Source organism: Acanthaster planci, linkage group LG17, assembly GCF_054643075.1.
Source record: "Acanthaster planci isolate LZ-2023a linkage group LG17, COTS_SCS, whole genome shotgun sequence".
NCBI lineage: Eukaryota > Metazoa > Echinodermata > Asteroidea > Valvatida > Acanthasteridae > Acanthaster > Acanthaster planci.
Genome location: NC_141793.1, coordinates 7,240,370 through 7,267,777, shown reverse-complemented (window position 1 = coordinate 7,267,777; position 27,408 = coordinate 7,240,370). Strand labels below are relative to the sequence as shown.

The window sequence follows — 27,408 nt, the reverse complement described above, 5'->3', positions numbered from 1 at the left end:
AGAGCAGGGGCTAGGGACAGCATGCTTTCCGCTCTATTTTCTACTGGAACTATTGACAGTTGTATTTGCAGATGGAATGGTGGGGAAAACCAGACATTCCATAATACATATACGAAAATGGGGAGACAAATCTAAAGACACACAAGGGCCATACAGTCTAGTTATGGATGAAGCACTAATACAATAGAAGCAAATGACAAACATGTATAAAATGCAAAAGCCAATTAAGTAAACAATCACAAAGATTGGAAAATTACTTCATGAAGGACAGCCAAGTCTAAAGCTTCCGGCATTAAGGGGGAACCCCAAGTATCAGCTACGTGGGCCACATCAATGCTTTTCATTGAGGGGGGGGGGCCAGATTCCTGCTGGAGGAACTGCTCCCTTGGGCCCCCCTTGGCTATGGGCTCGGCAAAGGAAAACATGTGAATCTATAAAAGAAGGGTAACTTACTGTAAGCTCAGTTGATCAAGATATATCACAGATGCACAGCATGGATCCAGAAAAATCGAGAGGTTAAAAACATCAATGAACTATGGCACTAAGAAATGATCAGTGCTGCAGTCGAGACCTTAAAGTCCGAGACTGAAACTAAGACCTGATGGCCAGAGACTGAGAGACCTTGCATGTAAAATATGCAGTAAAAGAATTGAAAAACAATTACAAATACATGTATCACGTGCAACAAAGGGAAATACAACTTTTTTACTGACATCAAGACAGCTTCCTTGTAGAGCTGAACATTACTAAAGTTAATTAACAATTACTTAACAATCCTTGCCTTGTTTATAATTTTCTCAAGGCAACCCTGGTCTCTTGTATCCAACAAAATCCAGCACCATTGAGGTATGAAGCCAGTTAAAGTTGGAGAGTCTCAGCAACCAAGCTAAAAAGCTGACTATGCACATGAGGACAAAAAATTAGAATGAATTAGAAAAAAATTACAGGTTAGAATGACTCAAACTATACTCAAACACATGTACATGTCAAGTTGTTCTTTTTATAGAACACAGTGCCTTTTTACAGGATGCCTTCATTACACTTCAAGAACATAAGAATCGACAATGTATCAGAAGACAACCGTCCCCGACATGGCTTAATGATAATCCCACCCCTACTATAAATTCTTTCAACGGGGTGGAGGATGCTTGCACTGACAAGACTTTGAATGGCAGTTATTGAAGGGTTGGACGTTTCTTCTCCATGTCCTGCCAAAATCGTAGGGTGCTCATCTCTGGTGCAAGCTCTGCTACCTCTTCGAGATACCTCGCCAGCTGTAGTCTAGTTGTTTCTCTATCCTGCTGCGGTCCACTCCTGTTCTGTATCTTGAGAATTTTTACTAGATTAAGAAGATGAGGAACTTTTGCCAGAACCTCGTCCTCCTCACTAGATGGAGAGTCACAGTGCTTATTACCATGTTAAGGTGGAAAGCTGGCAGTAGCATAAGACTCGATAAGCGATGACCAAATCTAAGAAGAGGAAAGCATGAAAAAAAGTCACAAATTGGTGTTTTAGTACGGAAGTGCAAAATCAGTAAAATCACACATGACCACTGTTCACTACCTACAGTTTTTATATTGAAATAAATGTTCACCAGCTTTGATAAAAATCTTAAACTGTTCCTTTCACACACTCAGTGATTGAGTAATAAAACTAAACATACTTACTTTGCTTTCTGAGCCCTGCTCAGGTGCCTCATAAATGCTGAACTTGTTCCGATGTCTCTGAAATCCGATTCATTCTAGGACAGAATTTGTGCAATGCTGAGTGTTTTTTCCCCAGATGTGCTGTCCATGTACTCCTTGAGGTCTTAAAAGCCAAAGCGTATAACGGCAGATTTATATGACATCTCTGATTACTTGTCAGGTTTTGTGGCAATGTCAAAAACAGCCCAGAGGCAGAATTTTATCACAATGGCACAATAATCATCAGAGCAATGCATGTGAAGAAAGAGCATCAAGAAAAATGGTGTCCGTATCCTAAGCGCTGATCGCTGCCTCATTAGACAGTGCGTAGTTTATGCATTTTGCTATCTCATTCCCAGACACGAAATCAACCTGTGGGTTAGTATTGGCATGCAAAATACCGAAACCATGGGGGAACGAGACAGAGACCACAGGGTACCGAGACCAGGAAAAAATGGTCTTGAGACCTACAATACTGGTAATGATACACTGCATTGTGGCAGACGAGGGCGCACTGCAGTTGATGAAATTTTAATGAATGGCTAACTGGCATTAGGGAAATAATGTATTTTGTAGGTGATTCAGGTAAGTTGAACACAGTAGACTTTGCACTGCAATGGGCATGACCAGGGTGAACCAACTGTGATACAGATGTTACCTGTGACAGAATTAGACAGCCTGCTGGAAAATTTAGTTAATTTACTCAACTAAACACTTTGTTGGTGAAGATATTTCAGTGAAATGAAATGCATTGCTCTGCAGCAAAATGTTTTTCACTCTGTTCTCTTGAATTTGTAAAATCTATGACTATGGTATAACAAACAACCATTGCACGTTGTGGTGGGGTCTACGAGGTTTGTATATCCTCAAGGGCAAATGCACCCCTAAGCTTTGACAGATATCCAAGGCGAAGACAATCCTGCTGCTATAGATATATTACAGGATGCAATGATGATGATGTGGGTGGAGATAGTTTCATTTTACTACATACATGTATAAACTCTCATAAACAGGAGAATGATTTGTATTAAAAAAGTACTAATGTTCAGATTTCATTCAGCCTTATCATTAGCCCTAGTCAATGACAGACTGAAAGAAGGTAGACATGACAGAGCTACTACTGGTCAAAACTTAATAAGCAAACAAATAAAGAAGTTAATAACAATTGTTGTGTCAGAGTAGCCCTGTCACACCCAGTCCCTAGAATGTGGAGTAAAAATTGTATGGGCTTTAAGCTGGACCAAGAGAGGGTGCTATTTCCCCGGCAATGGGGTTTCCTTGGTACTTACTACACATCACTGGTTCCCAAATGACTAGAAAACACAAGCGTTGCAGTCACTACCAACAAAATGAACGCTCCCAACCAACATGGTTCTTTCCGACCGATGTGGGAGTGCTTCTGCTCGAGGCGAATAAGTGGCCCGTCAGGCAGTGAACAGAGTTGATTGGATTTATTACACAGAGACTGTTATAAACATAACAGATGAAAACATGTTACAAGGCTTCTGGTGCTTACTTACCAACTGTGTGCTATGCAATGATGTCTGCTTGGGTCCATGATGTACCATGGTACATCAAATGATCCAGGATAATTAAAATATAAAATAAATTACAACAATTGATAAAACTGGATGAGAATATTATCCATTGTTTCTTTAAGCTGATGCAAATGGAAAGTCACAGAAAACTCTCCAGGAAAAGAAACTGGAACTAAAAACCTAAATAACCAAAAATGAAAATGACTCGGCACTCTTTTGGAGCAATGCAAATCCATCCTTTTTGCATACAATGTATTTTGTTTCTATTCAGTAGATCTTAAGTACAGCCAGAACATCAGTTTAGCCTTCAGATGTTTTAAAACTTAAAATCTTTTCTGAAATTCACAATACCCTATACACAAGTACAAACAATTGCTTCATCACTTCCACTTTTCCCCAATACCCAGCTTAAAAATGACAGACATAAAATCTAAAATGGTGCCCCAAACTTAACGGTGTAGACTAAACATTTCTTCACAAGTATTATACACTGCTATTCGAAAAATCCATTTTCAAACTCGAAAATGTATTCCCAAAATGGGGGTAAACTTAAAAGTTCTGGAACAGGAAAAATGTAGCAAAATATTTTTAACACTAGAACAACCCTCAACCAAAAGTAGAAGTGGTTAAAAGAACAAAAGTGAAAGCATCACAGAAAGAAAGTTTGGAAGGTTGATGAATTTAGATCAACAATCTTTTGGGTATTTTTTCACGGATTTGTTTTGATTTGAAATTAAAATGCAAGGATGTTTGGTGTACATTATTAGTCATTGATGAATCTCTTTGGCTAAAGAAAATTAGATCTAAATTGATTGTGGATCACTGAAATCCTTTTTGTTGCTGTTGTTTGTTTTTTGTTGACAAATTTAATTAATTGGAAAGTGATGAAGGCTGTTCAATAAGTAGAAATCGGTTTCATAAAGTTTACAGATCATGAGCGGAACAAAAATTGATTGATGTGTGAAAAGGTAACAAGAGAGGACACAGGTTCAATAAATCTAAACAATGGTGAATGCAGAACCATGGCCTCCTCTGTCCCATCATATTCCTGTATTTTAAAGGGTCCATGAAGACCTCCGGGCCATTGTTGCCAGCAGTCAAAAACTGGACTGAATTTTCTGAACTTGGTCCAAGAGAAGCATTGACAAGCTAGCGGTGGGGACAGTTTCTTCTCAAATGTACGTCACAGATAAACGTATATTTACTATGTTAATGAGATACCTTTTTTTGGGGGGGGGTGTTTTGCCAAAACCTATTTTCAATTTTTTCTCCAACTTATTGATCAAGACAACAATTTTTAGATTCTGGATATCGTTTAAATACATACACTTTTCAATTATAACTAATAAAAATGATTTTCATGGGCCCTTTAGTGAGCCTCAATCTGCCACTGAATAGTAAGGAATACAAAGTACTTTTTCACATTTTATTGTGGCTTCAATAGACATTATTGTCAAACAGTCATCTCAACAGATGATCATTCAGTCTAAGGTCACATTTACTGTACAACCACATGCACAATTAGCCGAAAGAAGTGGCAACAGCTGTACAATGTTCGGCAAAGAAATTTTGATATTGCAGACCAAATGAGTTGCAGCAAGCTCACTAGGAAAAAAAGGGCACTAGTGGAGAAATGGCTTATGTTTTTTTGTTATAAACTGAAACATAAAGGGCATTATATATTAACTCACCAGGTAGTGCATTAGCCGTAAATTTAAACTTTACTATGGCAGCTTATCCATAATGCTGTCTTGGAAGTAATATGACCCTTATGAACTGATCCATAAAGTTCAACAACTGTGAAGGACAGCATAGGATTTGTTGAGACAAGCCTTCAAACTGGCTTTCAACAATAAAGAAAACAGTCGTCTGCTGATTGACATTTTGTTTTTTTAATTAGGAGTTTTACCCCTACATTGACTTATTCAAGAAAATTAAAAGCCATTATTTGGATTTTATTGGAATGATATTATAGGACCAACATTTATACAGTAATGTTTTAATAACTTTAACCACGGGGGAATGGATGCAAACATTTGACATATCCAAATTTCGAGCATATAAATGTTCCCAAGTCCTGGAGTCATTATACACAAAGGCCTGTATGTACTATGTAAATAATCAAAACCAACTCGCTCCACAGTAGCTATGTTTTGTGATCATTTGTTTCTTTTTATTCATTCTAATGGTATATAGTTTCATACACAGTTACTTAAAAAACTCCTTTTCTATTGATAAATAAACAAACCACTTTAACACTGCACGTTCGTGTGGCAAATCTTTCATGGGGTTTACAGCATAGTGTGCAGTGCCTACTTGGGCTTTGTTTTCACCTGGGTATGCTTGGTCACATTTGTTGGGGGCTGCAAAGTAAATGATTAGACTGCCTGCACATGGGCTACAACTGGGTTCATAGTATCAGTAAGGCTAGCTCAAAACCTATTTATTGTTAGGGATGGTTTATGCATAGAGCATGCCTCAAGCATAAAAATGATCCTGGTGTGGAAAAATGAAGCACACTTGGCAGTGTAACTTGTAACCCTTGACTTGCATATCTTTGTACACTTTTCAAAGCAGTTCCATGGTGGTAATTTTGAATGGACGTCACTAAAACGTTAAAGTACGTAGTGGTTGGGTATTTCGAATCCTGGACGTATTTTGTACATAAAAGTCTATTCTTTTGGCAGGAATGTAAAATGGCTTTGAGATGAACAGAGTTGACTTGACCCTCAAAGAGCCGAGTTATATTGGCAACTGGGGGAGGGGACAATTCCACCCCATGCCCCCAGCTCTTTTAGGGTTAACTGACTTTGAGTTATCATGATTTTACTGTATTTGCTGACTGTGCATACCTTTTTCCAATTTTCTCTTTCTCACACGTACAATTATTTTGGTACGGAAGCATTAAAAAAATAGGGGTTTAAGAAGTGTAAACTGATGTTGTGGACCTCAAACTCTAAGCACAAAACAACAACACCACTTACAACAAAAACCAAACATCTCGTACCAATAAGGAAAGATAACTTTAAGGGAATCCCGCCTACCTTCATAGCACTGTTTGAGTTAGCTGCTTTAGTCTTTGCTGTCCTGTGCAAGGCACTGTTGTAGTTTTCCCGTAGTAATGACCCATATTTGACAAATCGCATGGTAGCCAGCCAGCACTGCCTAGACCGCTCACTCTCAGCACAGAAACATTTGAGATCTTTCGTTTCTGATTTTCCTTTATTGGGCTGCAAATCAAAGAGCATAAAATTCATTTTATTCCAGCCAGTCACTGAATCATCCCAGTAGTCAGGGTTAACTGATTCTATTTATCTGCACGATTAAAAGAGAAAACTGTGGAATACTTTAGACCCAGTAAAAATTCAATGGTTGAATCAGGTTGATTTACAATGCCCAGGGAGTCAGTGAGTTAACCTTACACTACAATTTTGAGGTGATAATCAAAATTGATGTATATGTACATGTAAGCTTGGTCCCATATTCACTCTTTTGTCTGTTTAAGTTTTTGAGAAGGCACTGCATTAGTCTATCAGTTAATATCTGGATGGTTTTGTTCTTAAATGGACAAGAGCATGTCTGTCTTGGCTAATACAGTACATGTGTTAAGTGATCAAGAAATCTCAACTGATGTTTCTATGTAGGTTTTTCTATCTTCACCTGCAACCTTCCTTCAAGGTTCCACATAAGATTAACATGAAACTTTGCATCAACATCAACCCTATGCGTACAATTTAACATCACGATAACATCAAATGTGAGATTTTTTAAATGTACATGAGACATTAACTCATCACAAATGTCAATAGAGAGGTCAAAAGAAACTCCAGGAAGACTAAAAAATCAAATGTGACGACGTCATCAAATGATTTCTTAATTTTGATACACTTCTCTTTTGTTAACATAACTTGTCTGGAACTACAAATTCCATTTAGGTCAAAAGTGTGTGAGCACGTTTCAAAATGGTTATAGCCAAGCCAAATCACAAAAAAACATAAGGAAATTCCCATAAATCCCCTTGACTGATTTCAATTTTGAGAGTGAACAAAATCCTGTCTTACTTCTTCTAAGAACTAAATTTCTTCATTACAGTAATCAATTGCAGCTTTGTCTTGAAAAAACTTAATTGTCTAAAGTTACCAAAGCCATGGAATTAATGCCATTAAATTAATGCAAAATAGCTGCTCCCAGTACTGATTTGAGTGGTCTTCTTAATAAATCACTTGGTGAGAATGACAAACCAGTGTAAACAAGTGGAAAAGGGCTAAAGTTACCCAAATTCACAAAGAAGTAACATTGATGACCCAATTAACTACCATCCTATTCCATCATACTGGTGGCCACACCCCGGGCAACAGTGTTGACCCACCGGCAGAACTTAGGGGAACCAGATGGTAGATTCCGTCTGTTAGGGGAAATCTACCCCCTCAGTGTCCAGGTGTCTCTTCCTGGTTCTGCTAGCAGAGGCAGCTGCTGTTCAACACCATCAACAGCATTCATGGGTGGTTATGGGCTCCATCGGTTGTGTGTTAGATGCTGAGGAAGCGCTGACCTCTACATCTGTATGGTCACGGATCAGAGTATGATCATTGCTCCCCACTGCAAACTTTGCATTATATTCTTCTATAATGGCAAGTCAGAGATATGGCAAGTCAGCCTTGAGTGCCCTATGGGCGACTTCACCAGCCTATGTCAAACAAAAGGGTGGAGGAGGCTGATCCACAGCCGGAAATAACAGCTCACAACCTGATAAGATATTAGTGACAAGAGTGGATCAGAGGGCCTCAGGTATGCGGCTTGGAACATTGGCAGCATGTATAAGACTTCTGGAAAGGTAGTAAATATGATGGTTAGGAGGACGGTAGATGTGTACTGAGTCCAGTCGTCATTGAGATGGAGAGGTGGGAGTGCTTGTTGGCTTTAAATGGTGGGAAAGAGGTACACGTTTTTCTGGAAAGGTACGGAGGGTGGGAGTGGTGGGGTCAGGATACTGGTAGCCGAGAGGTGGGCTGTGCATGTGATATCAGTGTCGAGTGGATTTTGATTTTGAAGCTGCTCCTGGGTAAAAGGATCGTCAACACATCTCTGCTCATGCCCCACAGTCTGGAAGATCTCTGGAGGACAAGGATGCCTTTTGGGATCAGATGGTTGACGCGGTCGCTAGGTTACCTCAGAGTGAGCTGGTGGTGGTTGGCAGTGACCTGAATGGGCATGTAGGATTGGCATCCGATGGCGATGATGGTGTCCATGGTGGCATGGGTTTTGGCACAAGGATGAGAGTGCTGTGGCCTTGTGGTTAAGAGCATTCGATTCACAGTTGGTGGGTAAAGCTGCAGGTTGCGGGTTTGAATCCAGCCTGGGGTCATGGTGCATGTCACTCATTGCTTCTCTCCACCCACAAGTAATTTGGTTAACAACTTCCTCATTATGAGGAAGGGGGGACCATGCCCGAGTGAGGAATGTGAAGGTCATTGCTGAGGAAGAATGCGTGTCACAACACCATCTTGTTGGAGACATGGTTCTGGGAAGGAGAGGCAGATAGGTGAAGAGGAAGCGGAGGTATATGCCAAAGCTCAGGGTGTGGCCTTTTAGGAGACCAGAGGCATGGGAACAGTTTAGAGGAAGGCTGGAGGAGCTTGTGGAGGAGGTGGCGGGTGCGGAAGAGGTGGCAAAGAGCACAGATGGGAGGTGGAGTATCATGCAGGATATCTTCAGGAAGCCCACCAAGAATGTCTGCAAGTGGACGAGAGGTCTGCCATTGCAGACATGGAGGTGAAAATGACAGGGTGGCGAGATTCATGGAGGAGAAGCGGCATTGCTTTGTTCTTTGGAGGTAATCAGGTTCGGAGGCAGATAGAGAAGAAAAGGAAGGAGTTTGCAGAGGGGCAAAGGAGTGAGGAGGGAGGAGACATTTTTTCCAGATTACAAAGCAGATGGTGTTGTTGACAGCGAGTGCATGAGGGGAGGTGGGGTGGAAGTATTTTGAGGGTTTGATGAATGTGGAGGATGTGCGGGACGGTAACGTTGAGTGCGACATTATTCAGGAACCCAGCTGTTGCATCGGAATGAGGAGGTGGCCAAAGCGATACCTCTCACCAAGTCAGGAAAATCAGGCGGTCCATCTGGTGTTATGGTGGAGATGTTGAAGGCTTCTGGTGACAGAACTGTGGCTTGGCTGACCACACTGTTTAACACCATCGTGAAGATGAACAGATAAGAGTAGATAAGAGTAGTATTCTGATTCCACTCTTCACGGGAAAGGGACCCACTGGAGTGTGGCTCATTCAGGGCCATTAAGCTACTGGAGCAAACCATGAAAGACTGGGAGAGTACTTGAAGCGAGACTCCGTGGCCAGGAATATTGATGACATGTAGTTCGGCTTTATACCAGGCAAAGAGATAACAGATGCCATTTTTTTGTGCGTCAAGTCGAGGGAAAAACATCTAGTGCAAAAAGTTGACTTGTGGCTTTGTGGATAAGGAGAAGGCATTTGATCCTGTCCCCAGGGAGGTGCTGAGGTGGGCCATGAGAAAGATTGGGGTTGAGGAGTGGTAGGTGAGAATGGTGATGTTGCTGTACACAGGGGCAAACAGTTGTGAGGACTTCACAACAGGAGCTTTGAGGTAAATCTTGGGGTGCACCAGGGCTCAGTGCACTGCCCACTGCTCTTTGCGCCTGTGATGGATGTGGTGTCATCTGAGGAGAGAGGAGGGCTACCCTGCGAGGTGCAGTACGCAGACCTTGTCCTTATGGCAAAGACCAGAGAGGAGCTGAGGGCCAAGATGGCGGCATGGAGGGTAAGTTTAGCTTGGAAGGGTATGAAGATAAAGGCCAGAAAGACCAAGGTGATGGTTACTCGGGTGAGCAGGGGGCATGTGACAAGCCATGGGGCATGGTCACGTGGTGTATGTAGCAAAGAAGTAGCCCCCAACTCTGTCCAGTGCACAGCATGCCAAAAGGGGCACACAGGAGACATAGTGGAGTGAGGGGCAGTCTGCAGGCGGCCAGCTCAAGTTTTACTTGCAGGCGCTGCCGGGGAGAGGTTCCATAGCCAGAGGAAATTGAGGAAGATCTAGAGGTTGATGGTGAGAGATACTGTGTTGTTCAGTTCTGCTATCTGGGTGATATGCTGAGCAAGGAGGGAGGAGCAGACGCCAAGGTGGCAGCACATGTGAGGAATGGTAGGGCAAAGTTCACGGAGCTGGCGCCATTCTTAACATCAAGGTTGCCACCCCTGAAGATGAAAGGACAGGTATACTCAGCCTGCGTTTGGAGCTGTATGGTGTATGGAAGTGAGACATGGCCATTGAAAGCGGATCACAAGACAGCGATGGAGATGGCAGAGATGAAGATCAGACCATGTTCCAGATCATGTTCCAGCGGAGCTCAGGCGTAGAGTTGGTGTGGAAGAGATCAGGAAAGTTGTGAGGAGGAGCAGACTGAGATGGTATGGTCACGTGGTGCGGAAGGATGCTGCCTGTGTTGGATCACGAGATGTACGAGGTTGGAGGTGGAGGGGCCCCGACCAGTCGGCCAACTGTGCAAGACCTGGCAGGGGACTGTGTCTGCCGACATGCGACTGGTGAATGTAAGTGCAGAAGACGCGAGGGACCAGACTAGGTGGAAGGCCATAGTAGGGGGGAGCCTTAGCCAGCCCAGTGCAAACTGGATATGAAAAAAAAAAACTCTGTTCCACACAACATGCGAAGAGACCCAGGAAGGACACGAAAACACATGACCGTGCATGGATGGACTGTCATGGAGTATGCACGTACTGGCCATCGAGTGTGTGCCGGCCACAGTCTTACCAAAAACATACTCGTGAACCACAACATGAAACTACAGAGAGAGGAAGACCAAGTTTTGTGAATTCATCAGAGATTTTGATAGTTTTGAGGTGACGCTATTTGAAAGGTTTGGATCTTTCGTCCTCCATGGGACAACTACCATACTACGCTGCCAGTCACACCATTGCAGCTGTGCATGTGGAATTCGGAGCTGTGGTCTGGCTCTTGACCTGTCTTCTCTTGCTATTACTTTGTCGGCAGTGCGGTGGGAACCAGTATTGTGGATGCCGTATATGATTTCCTCACAGGGCAATGAAGACTTCTGAATATGTACAACGTGTATGTATACGTACATAGCTCTGTCGCATTGTGGAAGTTTCGCCGTTCGGTTTTAGTGCATTTTGAGAATACTCTGAACTTTTCATTGGTGTTTTGGACAAAATTTTTCAAATTTCTGATTGCAATCTTTCTTGAAGTTAATATTAGCAACTCTTCCCCTGGAAAATAGAAGCGTGTTGGGGTTTTTGCTCAGCATATCAGTCTGATATGCTCTTGAATACCTGGCTAGAACACTGCCATTGACACATGTAAAATCCTCCCTCAAAAAAGTGTGAGTGAGGTCTGCTATTGAATACCTATCCCAAACAGTTGCTACATATGCAAATTTCCTTTGCCTCTAATTCTATTTGTTAAAAATTTGATCAACAGTAGTGCGCCCTCTATACCCATGATGCATAGCGAAGCGGCCCCCACGATCATCCTTTTTCGGTATTGAACCACATGAGCTGAAAGTGGGAGGATGGGAGGGAGCCGACTTTTTGGGGTAGGTGTTCAAATAGCAGACCTCACCCACACTTTTGTGGGGGAGGAATCTTCTGCTTTCATCCTACCCCAAACAAGTCGTAACATACCCAGAGTAGCACCAATCCCTGAAGGAAGGTAAGGTGAGGATGCACTACATTGGGGAGAGATGTGTGTGGTTAGAAGTGGATATATAATCATAAGAGGCAAGGAGCCATAATTAGGACTCGACCAGACAAAGGAGCTGTTATGTAATTCAGTGTTGGTCCATCCTGATGAGGACCCATTGGCACTGATGTCACCGATGTCAGAACTGCCTTGCCATTGGAGTCGTTTCTCTGCAGAACATTGGTGAGGTACCACGAGGTAAACATCAATGGGGTCTTCCAACAAGCTGCCTTGCATATCTCCTCCATCAGAAGTTGGCTCATGAAGAAGATACCGCTCAGATTTCATGAGGTTTTGAGTCTGGTCATCTGAAGTGTCCCAGCCAGTCAAAGTTGGCAAATTTGATAGACAAAACTGTCCATCTAGCCACAGTGTCCCTGGTTGCAGCTCGGTGTGGCTTAATTGTTGTGATGAAGAGTTGTGATGTAGTGTCTTTCAGTTTTCTAGTTTTGGCTAAATACTATTTGAGAGTTCTCACTGGACACCATGGCTTCTCATCTGAAATTCCGGTGTGTTTGGCTATGTCAGGAATAAAAATATCAGGAGGGTAAAAGGAGGCTGATTGGTTCTTTGTTAGGAAACCGAGGGCTTGAATGAGGCAGACACCGTAGGGTTCCCATCTGATGTGGCCATCGGCTGCCCATGCGTGAAGTAGTAACTGCCAGATGAAGGGCCAGCTTCACTGTTGTATGTAGGAAAGAGGCTATGCTGAGGGGCTTGAAGGGAGGGCTGGCAAGTAGATGGAGGGCGGCTGATAAGTCCCTGGAAGGAACCAGTCGCTTAGTAGGGGAACTCTCAATAAACATACCCTGGAGAACATGTTTAAGGGCGTCTTGGATGAACTGGTAGTGTCAGAAGCCATCTTGTCTTTAGTGGCAATTGGGATGTTAGGAACAGAGGCAGAGAGGAAGTTATTGAAGTCTGTCCATGAGAACTTATTACCTAATAAAGGAGCGGTTTCAGGAAAAATGTCAATCATCTTCCTTACGTTCCACAAGTTGTACCTGTACACGAATGACCCAAAATATATTTTCCCCTGGAGTTGCCGTCGATCAAGTGCAAGTCCTACTGCGATCAGCATCCAATCAAAATTCATTTCGCATGTCCATTTCTAACTTCATTGGCTAAGTATGGAACATAAGGGCGTGCATCTTGGAGATTTGCATGCAAAATATTTTTCTGAATATACATAAGCACAAATGTAGTGAGAATTTTGTATTGTAATAAGCCGGCTGAAATGCTATATATTCATGTACCTGTACATTGTAACTTTACACAATAAATTCATTGATTTTTTACATATAAAGCAATAAATTGATTGAATAAAAACAGTACCTGTGTCTGGAGTACTTGATTTTGAATTCTCACCATCATGTGATTTACTGTACATGTATACGTACGTAATACATGTATATATACATGTACTTGCACGTGTGCATGTACAGTCCTGAGCTAGCATTGGTACAACTCATTATCCCATTTCCGTTGTCTTTTCTTTTTTTTTCTTTCTTAGCGTTTCTTGCAATTGCATGCATTTCGGTTGCTATCCATGCCATATCAAAGCTGAACATCCAAACCTAACAGTGTGGGTCGGTTTGGTTTGAAAGTGCCATGTTAGATGATTTTAGGTTCGGTTCTGCAGTTTGGTGGCTTGGCTGACGTAAGAGCTTGTAGCAAAAATATTCATGATACGCAGAAGATTGGGTGCATTTATACACAAACTTGCATGTTGTATTCCATCCGTGGATCCGCCTGTTCATGAAGGGCTTGATTGTTCAGCGGGATTTGCGATGCGGGACTTGGATTTGCGATTTGAAATACACATGGGCTGCAGGACACCTGAAAACTAATACATTCGGGTAAAGGATAGGCTGAGTCCAGGTACAAAGAACTCACTTGTAGCAATCTGTGGCGATTAAAAGCTATTTAGTATACCATTAGGTATTAGGGTGGGGCAGCCTATTAATGCGGTATGATCGCCATACAAAAAGGAACTCATATGGCCTTGGGGATTATATGCCGCAAAACTGACCACAGAGTGTGATTCCCCAGAAGATCCTTGATTTTAACCGAATAGCCGGCCTTGCTATTTGAGCTGAAAAACTACAAAACTTACCGCAGAGTTAATGAGCAGAGCTCCTTACCAATTTCCACAAAGAACCCCATTTTTAATGCTGTTTTTTGCTTCCCCAAGTTTAACCGAAAATGAACACGGTTAAATTGAGTGAACAGACGGCATATACCAGTTTTAACCGAGAAACTGCATTTTAACCGAGCGGAAATTCAAAGTGGGAGTCACTCCTCCCAGAAGGCCTGAGGTGGGAGGCAGGTGACGGAGCGACACACTGCATGCAGAAGCCTTGGCAGCAAAGCAGGCTGGTAGGTTCTGCTGCATTTGTGGTGGTTTGTATTATCCCTTCGTGGCCCAGCATAGTGTTCAACCAATCCGCACCAGATGACAATGCAGGGGTGGCCCGGTAGTGTGTAGTGTCTACTTCATGCCTGGATGCCAACATTGAAAGGGGTCTGAAAGTGTGGGCGGTGTAGGGGATACCCTGCACGATATGCGGTAAAGGGGATTCTGTACTACAGCAACTCAGTGGCATGCTTCAACATTCAGCTCTGTGGGGATGTGGAGTCAAACCCAGGACCTGAACAATCTGTTGAAACAACTATGAGAGAACATGCCAGTTCCCAGTATCAACAGTTAGCCCAAATATCTATATTCAGAATGTGCGGAGCTTGAAAATCAAACTTGCAAATCCCCATCCAGCAGGTATTTTCAATTGCTTTGCTTTGACTGAGACCTGGCTCACCGCTGATGTTGCTGACTCTGAGGTAAGTATCCCTGATTTCACCATTTTTCGCAATGACAGAAATGGACGTGTTGGTGGTGTAATTTTTGGGTGCCACAATTCCTCGCAGTGCCATAGAAAAGCTGAACTTAAGCATCCTGAACTGGAGCTGTTGTGGGTTGAACTTTGACTTACTCAACGTAACAACATGTTACTGGGTGTCTTCTATAGGCCTCCCAATGCAGGCTACCAGTTACTTGTTGATTTTGCAAACGTCATCACAACGGCATCTATTCACTACAGTACAGTGTGTGTTGAAGGGGATTCAATCTCCCGTCACTGATCTGGACACCAGGCTCAAGACTTCCAGTGTCTAATGGTTCCAACATCGACGATGCCTTTGTTGATTTGATGTCAGCGCACGATCTTCAACAGAGTAACTTTAGTGCCACTAGAGAGAACAAGATTCTGGACCTAATTCTACACTCCAATTATCTCAAAGTCTCATCAGTGATTGGTGATGACATTTTAATGTCTAACCATTCCTCACTTAGGGCTCATTTTCATCTAGACACTTATGCCAAGGTGCATCGGATTAGTTGTTGAGTTTACAACTACCGTAGAGCTGACCTTAATGATCTCAGGAAAACACTTGAATGAGTACCCTGGAACATCTTGCATCTGACATATGACTGTGAAGAGGCCACATCACTCTTTCATGACTTGGTAGAAGCTGCACAGGCTGATGTAGTTCCTGTGGTGAACCCTCGTAGACCATCTCCTCCTTGGTTTGATGGTGAAGTCGGAAAGGCACTGAAAGCCAAGGAGAAAGCTTTTCGGAGGAAAAAATTTGACCCATCCATGGAGAACATGATGCTCTTTAAAGCTGTAAGAACTGCTTTTAAGCACATTGCACGAGTTAAATACACTGATTATTTATCTTCCTTGGCTGCTGATGTCGGTAACCACCCAAAACATTTTTGGAGTTTTGTTATAAATCGCTCCAAACGTCACACACTACCATCGGTACTGCAGAATGAAGCCACTGGAGAAGATGCTTCAGATCCATCAGGAAAAGCATTACTCCTGATGAATTATTTTCAATCCGTGTTTATCCCAACTAGTGACGTTGCCAGGGAAAAGCCTCCGCTCCAGTCGTACAACTTAGATGCCAGTCATTCACATCAGTGATTGGGATGTTCTTTGTTAACTGTCTAAACTTGATGGTGCAAAAGCCAGTGGCCCAGATAATTCATCATGCCTCTTGTTAAAGTCTTACGCTGATATTTTCCATGGCCCATTGGCAAAGTTGTTTTGAATGGCGCTAAGTTCTGGTACATACCCTTCACAATGGAAAGTCACCAATTTAGTTGTTGTTCACAAATCTGGCAAAGAGCAGAATGTTGCTAATTATAGGTCAATATCTCTACTTCCCCAAGTGTCTCAGGTCTTTCAGAAAATTCTGTATCAACAAATTATGCAACATGTTCAGCAAGCTGTCTTTGGGCAGCAGCATGGATATATCCCAGGCAGAGATTACTCTACAAATTTAATATCATTACTCCAGCAGGCATACCATGCTGTTAACCTGGGACAGCAGCTGGATGTTGTGTACACAGAATGCACAGAGTTGTCATGGAGGGACAGTGTTCATCGTGGTACACTGTTCCATCTGGTGTCCCCCAGGGTTCCATTCTTGGGCCTCTATTGTTCACATTATTTGTTAATGATATTCCCATCTTGCTGTACAATAAGAGCCTTATGTTTGCAGACAAATTTGAAAATATTTCGTCAAATTCCATCTTCTGCTGATGCACAACTACTACAGGAGGATCTAAGTAAACTTTTGTCATGGTCCTCAGACTGGCAGCTATCTCTAAATGTTACCAAATGCAGTGTTCTATCAATATCACTTAAAAGGAAGCCTGTTGTTTACAGTTATCACATAGGTAATGATGTTCTTGCCAGAGTTAATGTACAGAAAGACCTTGGCATCTTGATTGACTCTAAGCTTAGTTTTATCCCTTATGTTGACCACATTATCAAAAAAGCTAATCGTATGTCTAGTCTAATATGGTGTAATTTTAGAGTATTGTATAGTTACTTTTAACTCTATCGCCACTTACCAGGAAACCAGGATTGAAAGGGTTCAGCGGCAATTTCTTCATTTTATGCAAAAGACTCTCAATAGTTACAATAGCAGTGTTCCTGAATATCTTGATCTTAGTGACCAGTACAAATTATCACCACTTTCTGTTAGGCGTACTGTTAATGACTGTCTTTTTCTATATAAACACTTTCACAATCATTATAGTTTGACCGATGCTAATCCTTTTAGTTTACATGTGCCTGCACCACAGACAAGGTTTGGTGACAAGCGCATCTTGCATGTCCCATGGAGTCGCGTTGAGGTCACAAAGCGAGGCTTAGAATCTCTTCTACCTACAATGGACTCCATGGGAGATGTGATGTGTTCGGTGTTGCAGGCCTTGCAAGTTTCAGGACTCAGATTTACCGTGCAGTTAATTATTCGACTTGATTTTTCATTACGGACTCAATTTTCTTCCCTCAGCATACGATTTGTACTTTTTAATTTTTTTACTTTTAGTTTTTAATTTTTTTTATGAAACCTGTAAATATTGAACATTTTTATTTTTTATTGCAATTAGAGTTAGTTATTGTCTTTTGTATTTATATTTATTTCTAATACCTAACCTAACCTTCGCTGTTGGTTATGGAAACAAAATAAAAAAAAAAGGGGGACCCCCTAATGTGATGCACACGCTGTATACACTAAGGCTAATTGTGCCTACTGCACCCCCCTTGGAAATCTGAAAGGATATCCAAAGATTCCATCAACATAGAGAAGACACAATAGGAGGGGGGTCCCTCTTTACAACATATCGTGCATCACATGGTGCGGGGCCATCTTTCAGTGAGCCTTTGTGTGTCATGACAGAATAAAGGAGACTTCTTCGGTAGGCATTGGCGCACTATAGACCGCCACAGAGGATGCCGTTGTCCAGATGTCGTCCCCCCCAGTAGTCATAATAGGGGAGCTGAGCAACTATGGCTCAGTCCCCTCTGTGTGGTGGTCGGCTAATCTAAAGCAGGCCACAGTCTTTATTGGTGGCTGGGTGTTAACGCAGATATCGTGCATATAGAACAGGGATGAGATTCTCAGAAAATGAAAAAAGCTGAAATTTGCGAGCACGCAGCGTGAAGCCCTTTGTGGCATGGGGTCTAAGGCCCGCTTAAGGGCCTTGGGAAAATTTTCAAATTTAGATGCTCTGTTGTGCAAACTAAGCCCTCTAGGACACATTTTACAATAGAAACATTTGTGAAAGTCAACCCTAAAAAACCTCACCTTTTTATTATTTGTTCACTTAATATGTGTTATAAAGACCCACCTCAAGTTTTGTTCATCACCTGTGGTTTGTCACATGCTTCAAAATACATGTCAATTATAAGGCTCAATATTATCATATCTGATACCTGGAAGTCAAAATCATCTTGATGAAATTGGTCAGAAAAGTAAGAATTTCTAAGTCAGCTTTGCTGACAGCCAGCCCAAAAAGGCTGAACATATTTATAAAAGCCCCAAAAGCAGAAATCCTCCAAACAGCAGAAGAATGTCATCCCTGTATAGAACTTGACCAATCGTCAGACTGACTCCTCTCTGTCAAACTGCAGTGCCACACTACATGAGACACTGTCCTCGTTGCCCTGGTAGTTATGCTAGGGGAACTGAGCATTCATATTGCATACACCTCAGCACAGCCCCCTGCGAGTGTGGTGGATAGCTAACCTCAAACTGACCAGGACTTGTGCTGTCAGCCGGGTGTTAGTGTGGAGATCATGAGGGCTAGAACTCAATCAGTCCACAGACCGACTCCTGTCTGTCTAAGGGGGAGTGGGGAACCACGGAACGTGAGAGCCCCCAGCAATCCCGGGTTGCCCAGTTGACCCCATATATATACAGGCCTCGAATTTCATTTTTTTTCAGGGCACTGCCATCTGGCATTGGTGGACTGGCTGAAATAAAGGGCAGTAATGCCAAATGTGAGGGCATTAATGCCATCAGCATAACAAAGTTATGGGCATTAATGCCATCCTGATTTTTTTTATATCGCATGAAAATGATTCAGGTCTGAAAAAAGTAGGAAACGCAGTATACCTGAACATGTCCGTGATAAGTGCTGAACCAGCAGCCAAGTGTTGAAAGGCTTTGGCCTCTTTTGACTGCAGCCGTTCTTTCCTCAGCATTTTGCATGCCACAAAAACTGGCCAGGCCAGTGATTTTACACAGAACGTACGTGATAATTAATCAGGGTAGTTCCGATCGACCATACCAATGTCGTGTATGTACAAAGAAATATGGAAGGGCTGCATAGCACCATGATCAGAATATCGACAAGAATATAATATCAAATCAGTGCTCCGGCAATCATGTTTCAGAGCACTGAATATACGTGTATGTACAGTTCAGATCGTGCGCGGCGCGTAGCACTAAACTGCAAACACTACATTGCGGTGTTAGTTAAGATGCTGCCCCAACCATACAATTGTCCTGTGTGCACAAAAAATGTGGAGCTCTCGACGTACCGATAACGCGTACACGTTGATGAGCACTTGTTCTAGACTGACATTATTGCATGGTACATTAAAATACTTGGCTTAAGCATACGCTGTTATGTTAAGTTGTTGGATAGGCCGACGGGTGTCACCTGTACCGTGCTATGCTTACTATTGTGCAGTATGCATGGAGCGGGCCGGGCCGCCGCTGAGCGGCGGGCTGAGTGTACGATATTTCCACATACACACAGTGCACGCACGCCCTGCTTTATGCGTGCATGCCATGCATTTGGGTGGCACGGCGCGGTGTTCTGGTCGAATGTGAACAATCAAGGAATGATGTGTATGCTGCTTTCCATGCTGCTTTCCGAGTACCTTGCTGAACAGGGGCAGTCAACATACGCGTGTAGGGCACTGCGGCCAAATGGGAGGGCAACGACTGCCATGGCCGTCATGGTCGTCATAAAATTTGAGGCCTGTATATACTGCTAGGTGGTACGAGCTTCATAAAGTCAACATGGGGGAACCTACGCATATGTAAACACAGAAAGAGACAAAGAAAAGTACCAATAAAAAACAACAAATACACACACACATGAGAAAATACACAGATTCATGTATAACGGAATTACAGTTTATTACTATTCGTTACAGTTGATCAAATTATAACAGGAACCTGATAGTGAAATGGAATCTTGAAAAACTTGAAGATGCCAAAAATGGCATATCCATTAGAAATGATGCAAAGAAAAAGAAGAAAAGGAAGGATGATCACCGCAGCCACTTCGCAATGTATCATGGGTATAGAGGGCACACTATGGTTGATCAAGTTTTAATGAATAGAATTAGATGCAAAAGAATACTGCATACGTAGCAACTGTGCGGGGTGGGATAAAAACAGAAGACATTAAAACTTTAAAGCATGAAACAGTGCCCACACATTATTTTGTAGTGTTATGTACAATGTACATGCTACAAGCACAGGCTACAAAAACTGGTCCCCTGCACAAATCGTGTGGGAACCAACGAAGTCTGTTCCTCACAGACTGAATTTCATGTACGCGTATTTCAAAGGATTGCCTGTAACAGTGCTCTGCACTATGTGCAAATGGAATCACTGTTTCCTGCATATTACGGCACATGAAGATTGGAAAGTGCCGTATCTTTTGAAAGTTTTAGGTGCTGTATTAAAGTTCCATGTTAAGCAGTTAACATCAATTTTCTTACCTGAAGAAGCTGCTGGGGCAGATTTTTTTACCAACAAATTCTTCAACCTTGCAATTGTGCTTTGACCCAACCGAGCACGACACGTTAATATATCAACCGCGGAAATGAAATGAGAATTCGTTAATTAGTGTACATGTCCTCCATGGAGCAAATAAGGAAAATTATGGGTGTTACATGTCATCCGGCATTAAGTGGTTACAAATATTGTTTTCCCGCCCCATAAATGCAGAAAGCTGGAGGTTTTTTTCCATTATATGAAAAAGCCACAATTCCAGAAACTGCAGGAAGTCTGTTATCAATGGTGTGGTATCCCTGAGTTGTGCAATAGTCTTGCTACATTAAGGGACATATTATGTACTGTTATAAATTAGTCTCTTCTTTCTTTGGGTGTCCCTTTATCAATTGGTAATTAGAATATCTACAATTTCCAAATAAGTAAGTTCCACTCTGGATAATACCATATTTGTAAAATTTTAATTTATTTTAATTTCATCTTACTTCAAAGTATGTTTGTTTTAATGGCTAACCAGTTTATAACCACTCGCTGCCGGGTGGAATTTGAAGTTGCATGATGTAAAACTGGGAGATTTTCAAAATTCTTCAAAAAATCATAGCTTCATTTACTGGACATTTACACCCAAACGAATGACTGTCTGATGACTCCTCTAATCTGACAGACAGCATCTACTGATGCCCAAGTATTTCAGCCAGGCCTACCGCCTTGTAAAAAGAGCCCAGATCGTGCAGTGTTATGTAACTTTCTCTTGTTCCTCAAACTGGCATAGTGCGCTACTGGCATCTTTTCAATGGGGCCAGATTAGCCTGCAGCGGTATTGTATCGCCCATCTCTAGAGCGCTTTTGACCCCGGTGGTAATCTGCTCGTGCTGAATGCCACAAACAGTGGTATAATCTCTCAAAATAAGGATGGATTTCCTGTGCTACTGACAACTGAAAAGCGTGGGCAATTCCCAGCAGCTCAGTCTTTTGTTCCAAGTACGGTCTTTTGTTACAAGGCCCAGCTCTTTTGTTTGGTTTTACGCTCTGTGCTTTTGCGTATAAAGCCTATGTGCCTGAAACTGGACTCCCCAGCAGTATATGGTTAATGTGTTATAATTCGGATTGTTTTAGCGTTTAAATCCAGGGCCCTTAGGGAGAACAGGGAGAACTAAATTACCCTTTGAAAATTGGTAAGGAAGTGTTACATTAAGCCCATTACTGCAGGTCAAAATGTTTAAAATCCCTAAGGATAATATCAATCCTTCCTTTGTTAAGGATGATAGAAGTGGCCCTACAAATCACCCAAGTAACTTCTTAGACATGAGCTGCATTCACACAACGGGCTAAAAATGGTAAAAACGTTAATGCGACTGCTTGTCAACATTGCATCGTGGTTTTTCTAATACTCTAACCATTCCCCTCCCCCATGCTATGCCTGCAGTCCATTTGCATTGGCTGAATTTCAATGAGCAGCTAATTTATGAGATCACTGGTTACTACTTCTCTGCTGTCACTTCTTACTAGTGGACCAAGGATGAGCAACGCTAAGCCATCAGCAATGCTTTTGCCTCCATGAAGCATCCAATACAAAGCTCTACATACACTGATGTTGCCACTAGTGTGTCAGGAAGCACTGACTTTGGGAGACCCAAGACCACTCATGCAGACAGCAGTGGAATACGTCAACTATAAATATCAACATGCCCAAATAGAATATATTTGCAGAGGTACATGTATTTAAATATCTCTGAGATGTTAGCATGTTTTGAAGATGCAGTTAAAGACACTTTGAAATCTAATGTTACTCAACAGGCAATTTGTTTAGATAGTTAAGAAACTATTGTGAAGTGTCATTTGACAGTTTGCAAAATTCAATGGTTTGTTAATGTAAATGTCTATTTACTTACTAAACTTTCTTCAACATTGCAAAGTTACCTAGCATCATTAGTTTGTGTGCGTATTTTGATTTCTCCTATCAGACATTAATGCTTATATAAAAGTTGAAAAATGTTTGTTTAATGTTTAGAGTAAGTGGTGGCTTCAAATTTACATAAATACAGCATATTTATAAAATAATCTATTGCAAAAAGTCGACTCGTAAAAGGATCTTCAGTACAGTGCACATATGCATAAAACAATCTAATTTCAACAACATTCTGACGTCCCCAAAGTAGTTTAAACACTAAGATGCCTACGTGTGCCATTTATTTATTTATTTTATTAAAATTTAGAAGAGTAAGGTACTGCAGCTTTAATTATATTGAAGGTTATGAAGTATCTCACATTAAACAGTTTGCAAGGGAACATGTCTTTGAAAACAGCTCCAACTGCAAAGTTAACAGAAACAAACATAACTTTACCTTTATACAGAACATGTAATCAGTCGGTGCATGGTACTTTTTCTTTGCATTAGTAGCTTGGTAGATGTTGACATCACTGAATTGCACAAAGAAATGAAGATGTCTTGAATCCTGTAGGGATCATATGACCATTGTAGCAGCGTCAAATGTCTATTTGAAATGAAAACTGTTCGTACCTAAAACAAATATCTGCAGGAAAATGTAACTGAACACTTGATTTGAGCAAGAATTCATTCAGGTTATGATGAAAGAATGGTCAGAACATGCTGCATTTGGAATATCCAATAGGTTACCTATCAAGCAAAGGGTTTAGTAGTCTCCAATTGTTAAAAATATTTGTAGAAAATTTAATGTCACTGAACTCTTTAAATGGTTTATTTTCATTCAATGGACCACCAACACTACTGAAGACTGACTACTATGTGTTGCATAGAAAGGAATCTGTCTCATAACAATGACAACTTTAAAGTATTAAGCAGGTGTTTTTGTGTCCAGGTGATCAGTATGTGATCAGTAGATCAGTAATGGGCCTTCCCCTGCAGATGGTCTGTCAATTTCATGCATGGATTTAAACATATACATGTAAATCATCTTACACCGTAAGGTTAAGGAACATGGAAGATGAGGTTACCCTTCAAGGATCCAAATGGGAATTGAACAAGAGATTGCTAGGAAGATAATTTATGATAATACAGCAATCTTGAAATGATCTAATTCATGACTACCAGGTGAGCCCAACTAAGATTCATCTTTGTGGTTCTCTTACAGTTGAACAAAGGAAACTGGCAAAAACCTCCCCATAACTGGGTCACATTCCTTTGTGCTCTGCTTTCTTGTTTAGAATTCCTGATCACACAGCATGCATTGCTTCAGTGATTTTGAGCATTCAAAAATAAACTAAGACCAAGTGAGAGCACCTATAGTGCACTGCTTGACAATCTTCTGGAGACCTGAGATTCAAACCATGCTTCAGTCAACTTTCTTTATTTAACTGAAAATGAAAATAACAAATGACTGAACACTGACTTTTGAGTTGCCTTTCCCAGAGTAATAAAGGCCATTTTCTCTCAACAGACAGAACATCTTCTTCCAGGATTTCTTATGGCCTTCCCTGATATGTAAGTAACCCTGGATCTCAGGAATCTTATCAGCTGTTGACAGTAAGTCCTGGGTGAGGAAAAAAAAAGAGCAATACACCTATAAATTAAAACCCCAGTTCATAGTTTTTCCAGCAATTAATAGCAAGTAAGCTTGGCATAATAGTTGAAAATTGGTGGTTTGACAGTATTTAAGATTGAAATTTAAATATTGCACTTTCTGAAACATAAACTTCTTAATAACACGGAAGGTTTTTTACATGTCCTTACCAATAACCATGGTGTCTTAGGCCGTTTGCAACTGAGTGTTGGACTGTCACTGTCATCTTCATCTACAAGCATTTCCTCAGGGAAGAATTGCTACAAGAAATCAATTTGGAAAGTACAAATCACTTCCTGGTTATTTAACAACATAAATGAAATCTACAAAAAGTAGATGGGCATCATTTTCACTGAAAATTGTGTACTGAAAGGGTAACAGCCAAGTAAAAAGTATGATCAAACAAACCACTTAAACAACTCAAAATCAGAATGAAAGTTTCACACTGGATGCATGCATAGTATACAAATATTGACTGAATGGAGTAGGTGTGTCACAGTTAACGCCGTCAATATTTGGTGTACATGCATAAACCATTACTTCTGCATAATTTGTTTTAGAGATATTTCATTACCTGACAGTGCCTAAAGGACTAAAGCAAACACACATCCATTTTCTATTCAAATAAATTAAAAAGGCAAGAATTTTACATTTTGAGACTTCTTGGTAAAAATACTTTCATGTATGTTACCTATGAGAAATCCACACACTGCACAAAACTCTGATGGAAACTGGTATAGTACTTTGAAATATCTCCTTTTAGAATGAGGATGCAATGGGACAGTCATTTTTGGAGTGAGCGGTAAAGTTTAGAATGGACCAGTTTAAACTACAATGTGGTGTGCCCTAGAAAAGGCCTTTTCATTTAGGAAGGCATCACACATGTACACTGCTCTTACACCATTGCGTAATGTTTCATGAACTTGGTGCAGGTGTCAGAATGACATAGAGAATCTTTATATACATAAGTCCATCCACACAGTAAACATGCTAAGGACAGTGAGGTTTGAATGTTACAAAACTGCGCAATCTTATAGCCTGCTATTTTAGGCTCACCATTCCCTGACCCTTCTAATACAAGTGCATGAATAAGGTTTCAGAGGCAGACAGTATAACTGTAAGTTGACTCGTGGCAGCTCCCAACAACTGCTCCTGAGGCATGCCTGGGGCAAGATGTGACTTAGTCACATGTAAAACCACATCCTCCAATTCCTTTTCAATGCAAATTACAAAACGTATGTCTCTGCTGTCAACTATCACATGTCAATCAATCATCACAAGTCAATCACAAGTTGTCACTTCACGATGTTCAAGTCACAGGCCATTCAAATGAATTTAATTTGTGGGAGAGAGACAAGTCAACCGTTGAGACAAGTCGTCCGTTGGGACACTGTCCCATGTGTTTTCTTGGGACCTTTTGGGACTTGCCGAACCTGAAATTACATCATTTCAGTTCTTAATGGACTTTGCTTGCTCAGAAGACAGGATTCCAAGCTGAACTGAAACTAAATTTATTCACCGGCACAAGAAATTGCAGAAGGACTTGGCACCGAAAAAGCATGATCACAATGATCGTGAGCAAGGGTGCACCGGGCCCAACAGCTACACATTGTGTGGCGCAGGGCAGCTGAGTTAGGAAGCTGGATGGATGAAGTGCTGGAACTGGTAGGCAAAAACATTCCTAATTTCAAGTTTTTGTCTGCACTTTCTGTGCTATGTAGCTCTGGACAGTGATGTTAAGAGAAGAGAATTGACTCAAATTAGGCCTAGCTCTGAATCTGCACTGGCATATCTAGAGAAACCTGAACTCTACAAATGGCCTTTTTTAACATTTCAATATGGTCACCTTATGTCCAAAATGATGAAAAAGGTGATTAACAGTGATTACGTAAGTCCTACATGTACAGCACAATCCAGTGATTCACTTGCACATAGTCATTAACTCCCTCCTGTGTACATTAATCAATGGTTTTAGTATCATGGATTTTATTCAAAGGCAAATCAAATCAGGATGGAGCTCAATACATGTAAATGTACATACATTTGCAAGTTTTACAATTGCGCTGAACATGATCATCGAACTGATTGAAGTCCCTCACGGTACATACCGTATTTCATAACTATGCCCCCCGAGGACAAACCATGTAATTAGGGGTTCAGGGTATATGTGTAAATATCCAAAAATGTCTGAAATTAGAATGTAGCCCTACATGCACATGTATATACATGTTGATGTACCGTAAGCTGAGTAAGTACACAGAAAAGTTGAATTTCCTTATTTTGCTTCTTGTGTATTCATGTACATGTAGGTGTCCTTTGTACTACTGCTGGAGTGAAAACTACTGATAAATCTGTTCCCCATGTTAGTTCGGAGCATTGGAATTCAACGTAACTGCAGTTACAAGAGGCACGGGTACCAATGATAAAGGAAGCTGCTGTACAACAAGCTAGGAAATTAACAGGTGATGGTGAAAAGGCCTACTGTTGCATTTACATACAGACAGAGTGCCAGTTCTGATTAATGCAGTCATGAATCAAAGTTTGTGTGTACAATGTATGTCTGGGAGGGTACATCCATGTAGCACCAACATAATAAATGGTTCCCCCATGAACAGCCACGTGCCTGCCCCCACTTTAACATTCAGGTCCCCATGTACTCCCCATTTTGTGAGAACGCAAGGTTGCTATGCCAATGAATACATGTACACATGTACGTTGTATTTTGCACGTGTTCAAGTTCTGACACAAGTTTGTATGTGGATGTGTGGGGGGGGCATGTACCACCATCATAAATGGTTCCTTCATCAACACATACATGCCTGGGCCCCCACTTTAACATTCAGGTCCCCGCATTCTCCCCATTTTGTTAGAACCCAAGGTTGTTATGGCACTGAATGTATGTACACAAGTAAGCTGTGTTTGTGTTCAAGTTCTGACATCAGTTTTAATTTCCCTGCATCAGCACAGTGATGCACTTGTAATAAATGTTTTCCTTTTTGTGATGATACAGACGTTCATCAATCAGCACAGACATGAGGACAGTCTTCCTACATGTTTGATGTCCCATATGCAGTTTGGAGGTGACGGTCGGCAACCAAGCAAGGAAAATAACAAGGTAATTAGCAGTGAGAAGGCCTGCTGTTGGATATTGACACGCAAGAGATGGTCAGTTTTGATAAATGCAATCAGGAAGCAAAGAGAGAGGGAGGCCCATGCATGTACTAATGCAAATCAGTCATTGATCAACATCCATGTATCCAGTCCCCTACCGTAACA

The 27,408-nt window shown here is 41.5% G+C and overlaps 1 protein-coding gene across 12 annotated transcripts in view; it reads right to left on the bottom strand.

The window, feature by feature from the left end:
• The window catches only part of LOC110982488 (growth factor receptor-bound protein 14-like), a 185,968-nt gene that overhangs the window by 62,625 nt on the left and 95,935 nt on the right, over positions 1-27,408 (bottom strand). For all 12 annotated transcript variants that reach the window (XR_015428220.1, XR_015428223.1, XR_015428221.1 and 9 more), the window contains 4 exons: positions 24,303-24,392; positions 23,962-24,102; positions 22,936-23,046; positions 6,268-6,453 (listed from right to left, as the gene is read on the bottom strand). Coding sequence is in view for 8 of the 12 variants with exons in the window: in XM_087148304.1 (XP_087004430.1) it covers positions 6,268-6,453; positions 22,936-23,046; positions 23,962-24,102; positions 24,303-24,392 (528 nt within the window). In the remaining 4 variants the exon portion in view is untranslated. The remainder of the gene's footprint in view (positions 1-6,267; positions 6,454-22,935; positions 23,047-23,961; positions 24,103-24,302; positions 24,393-27,408) is intronic.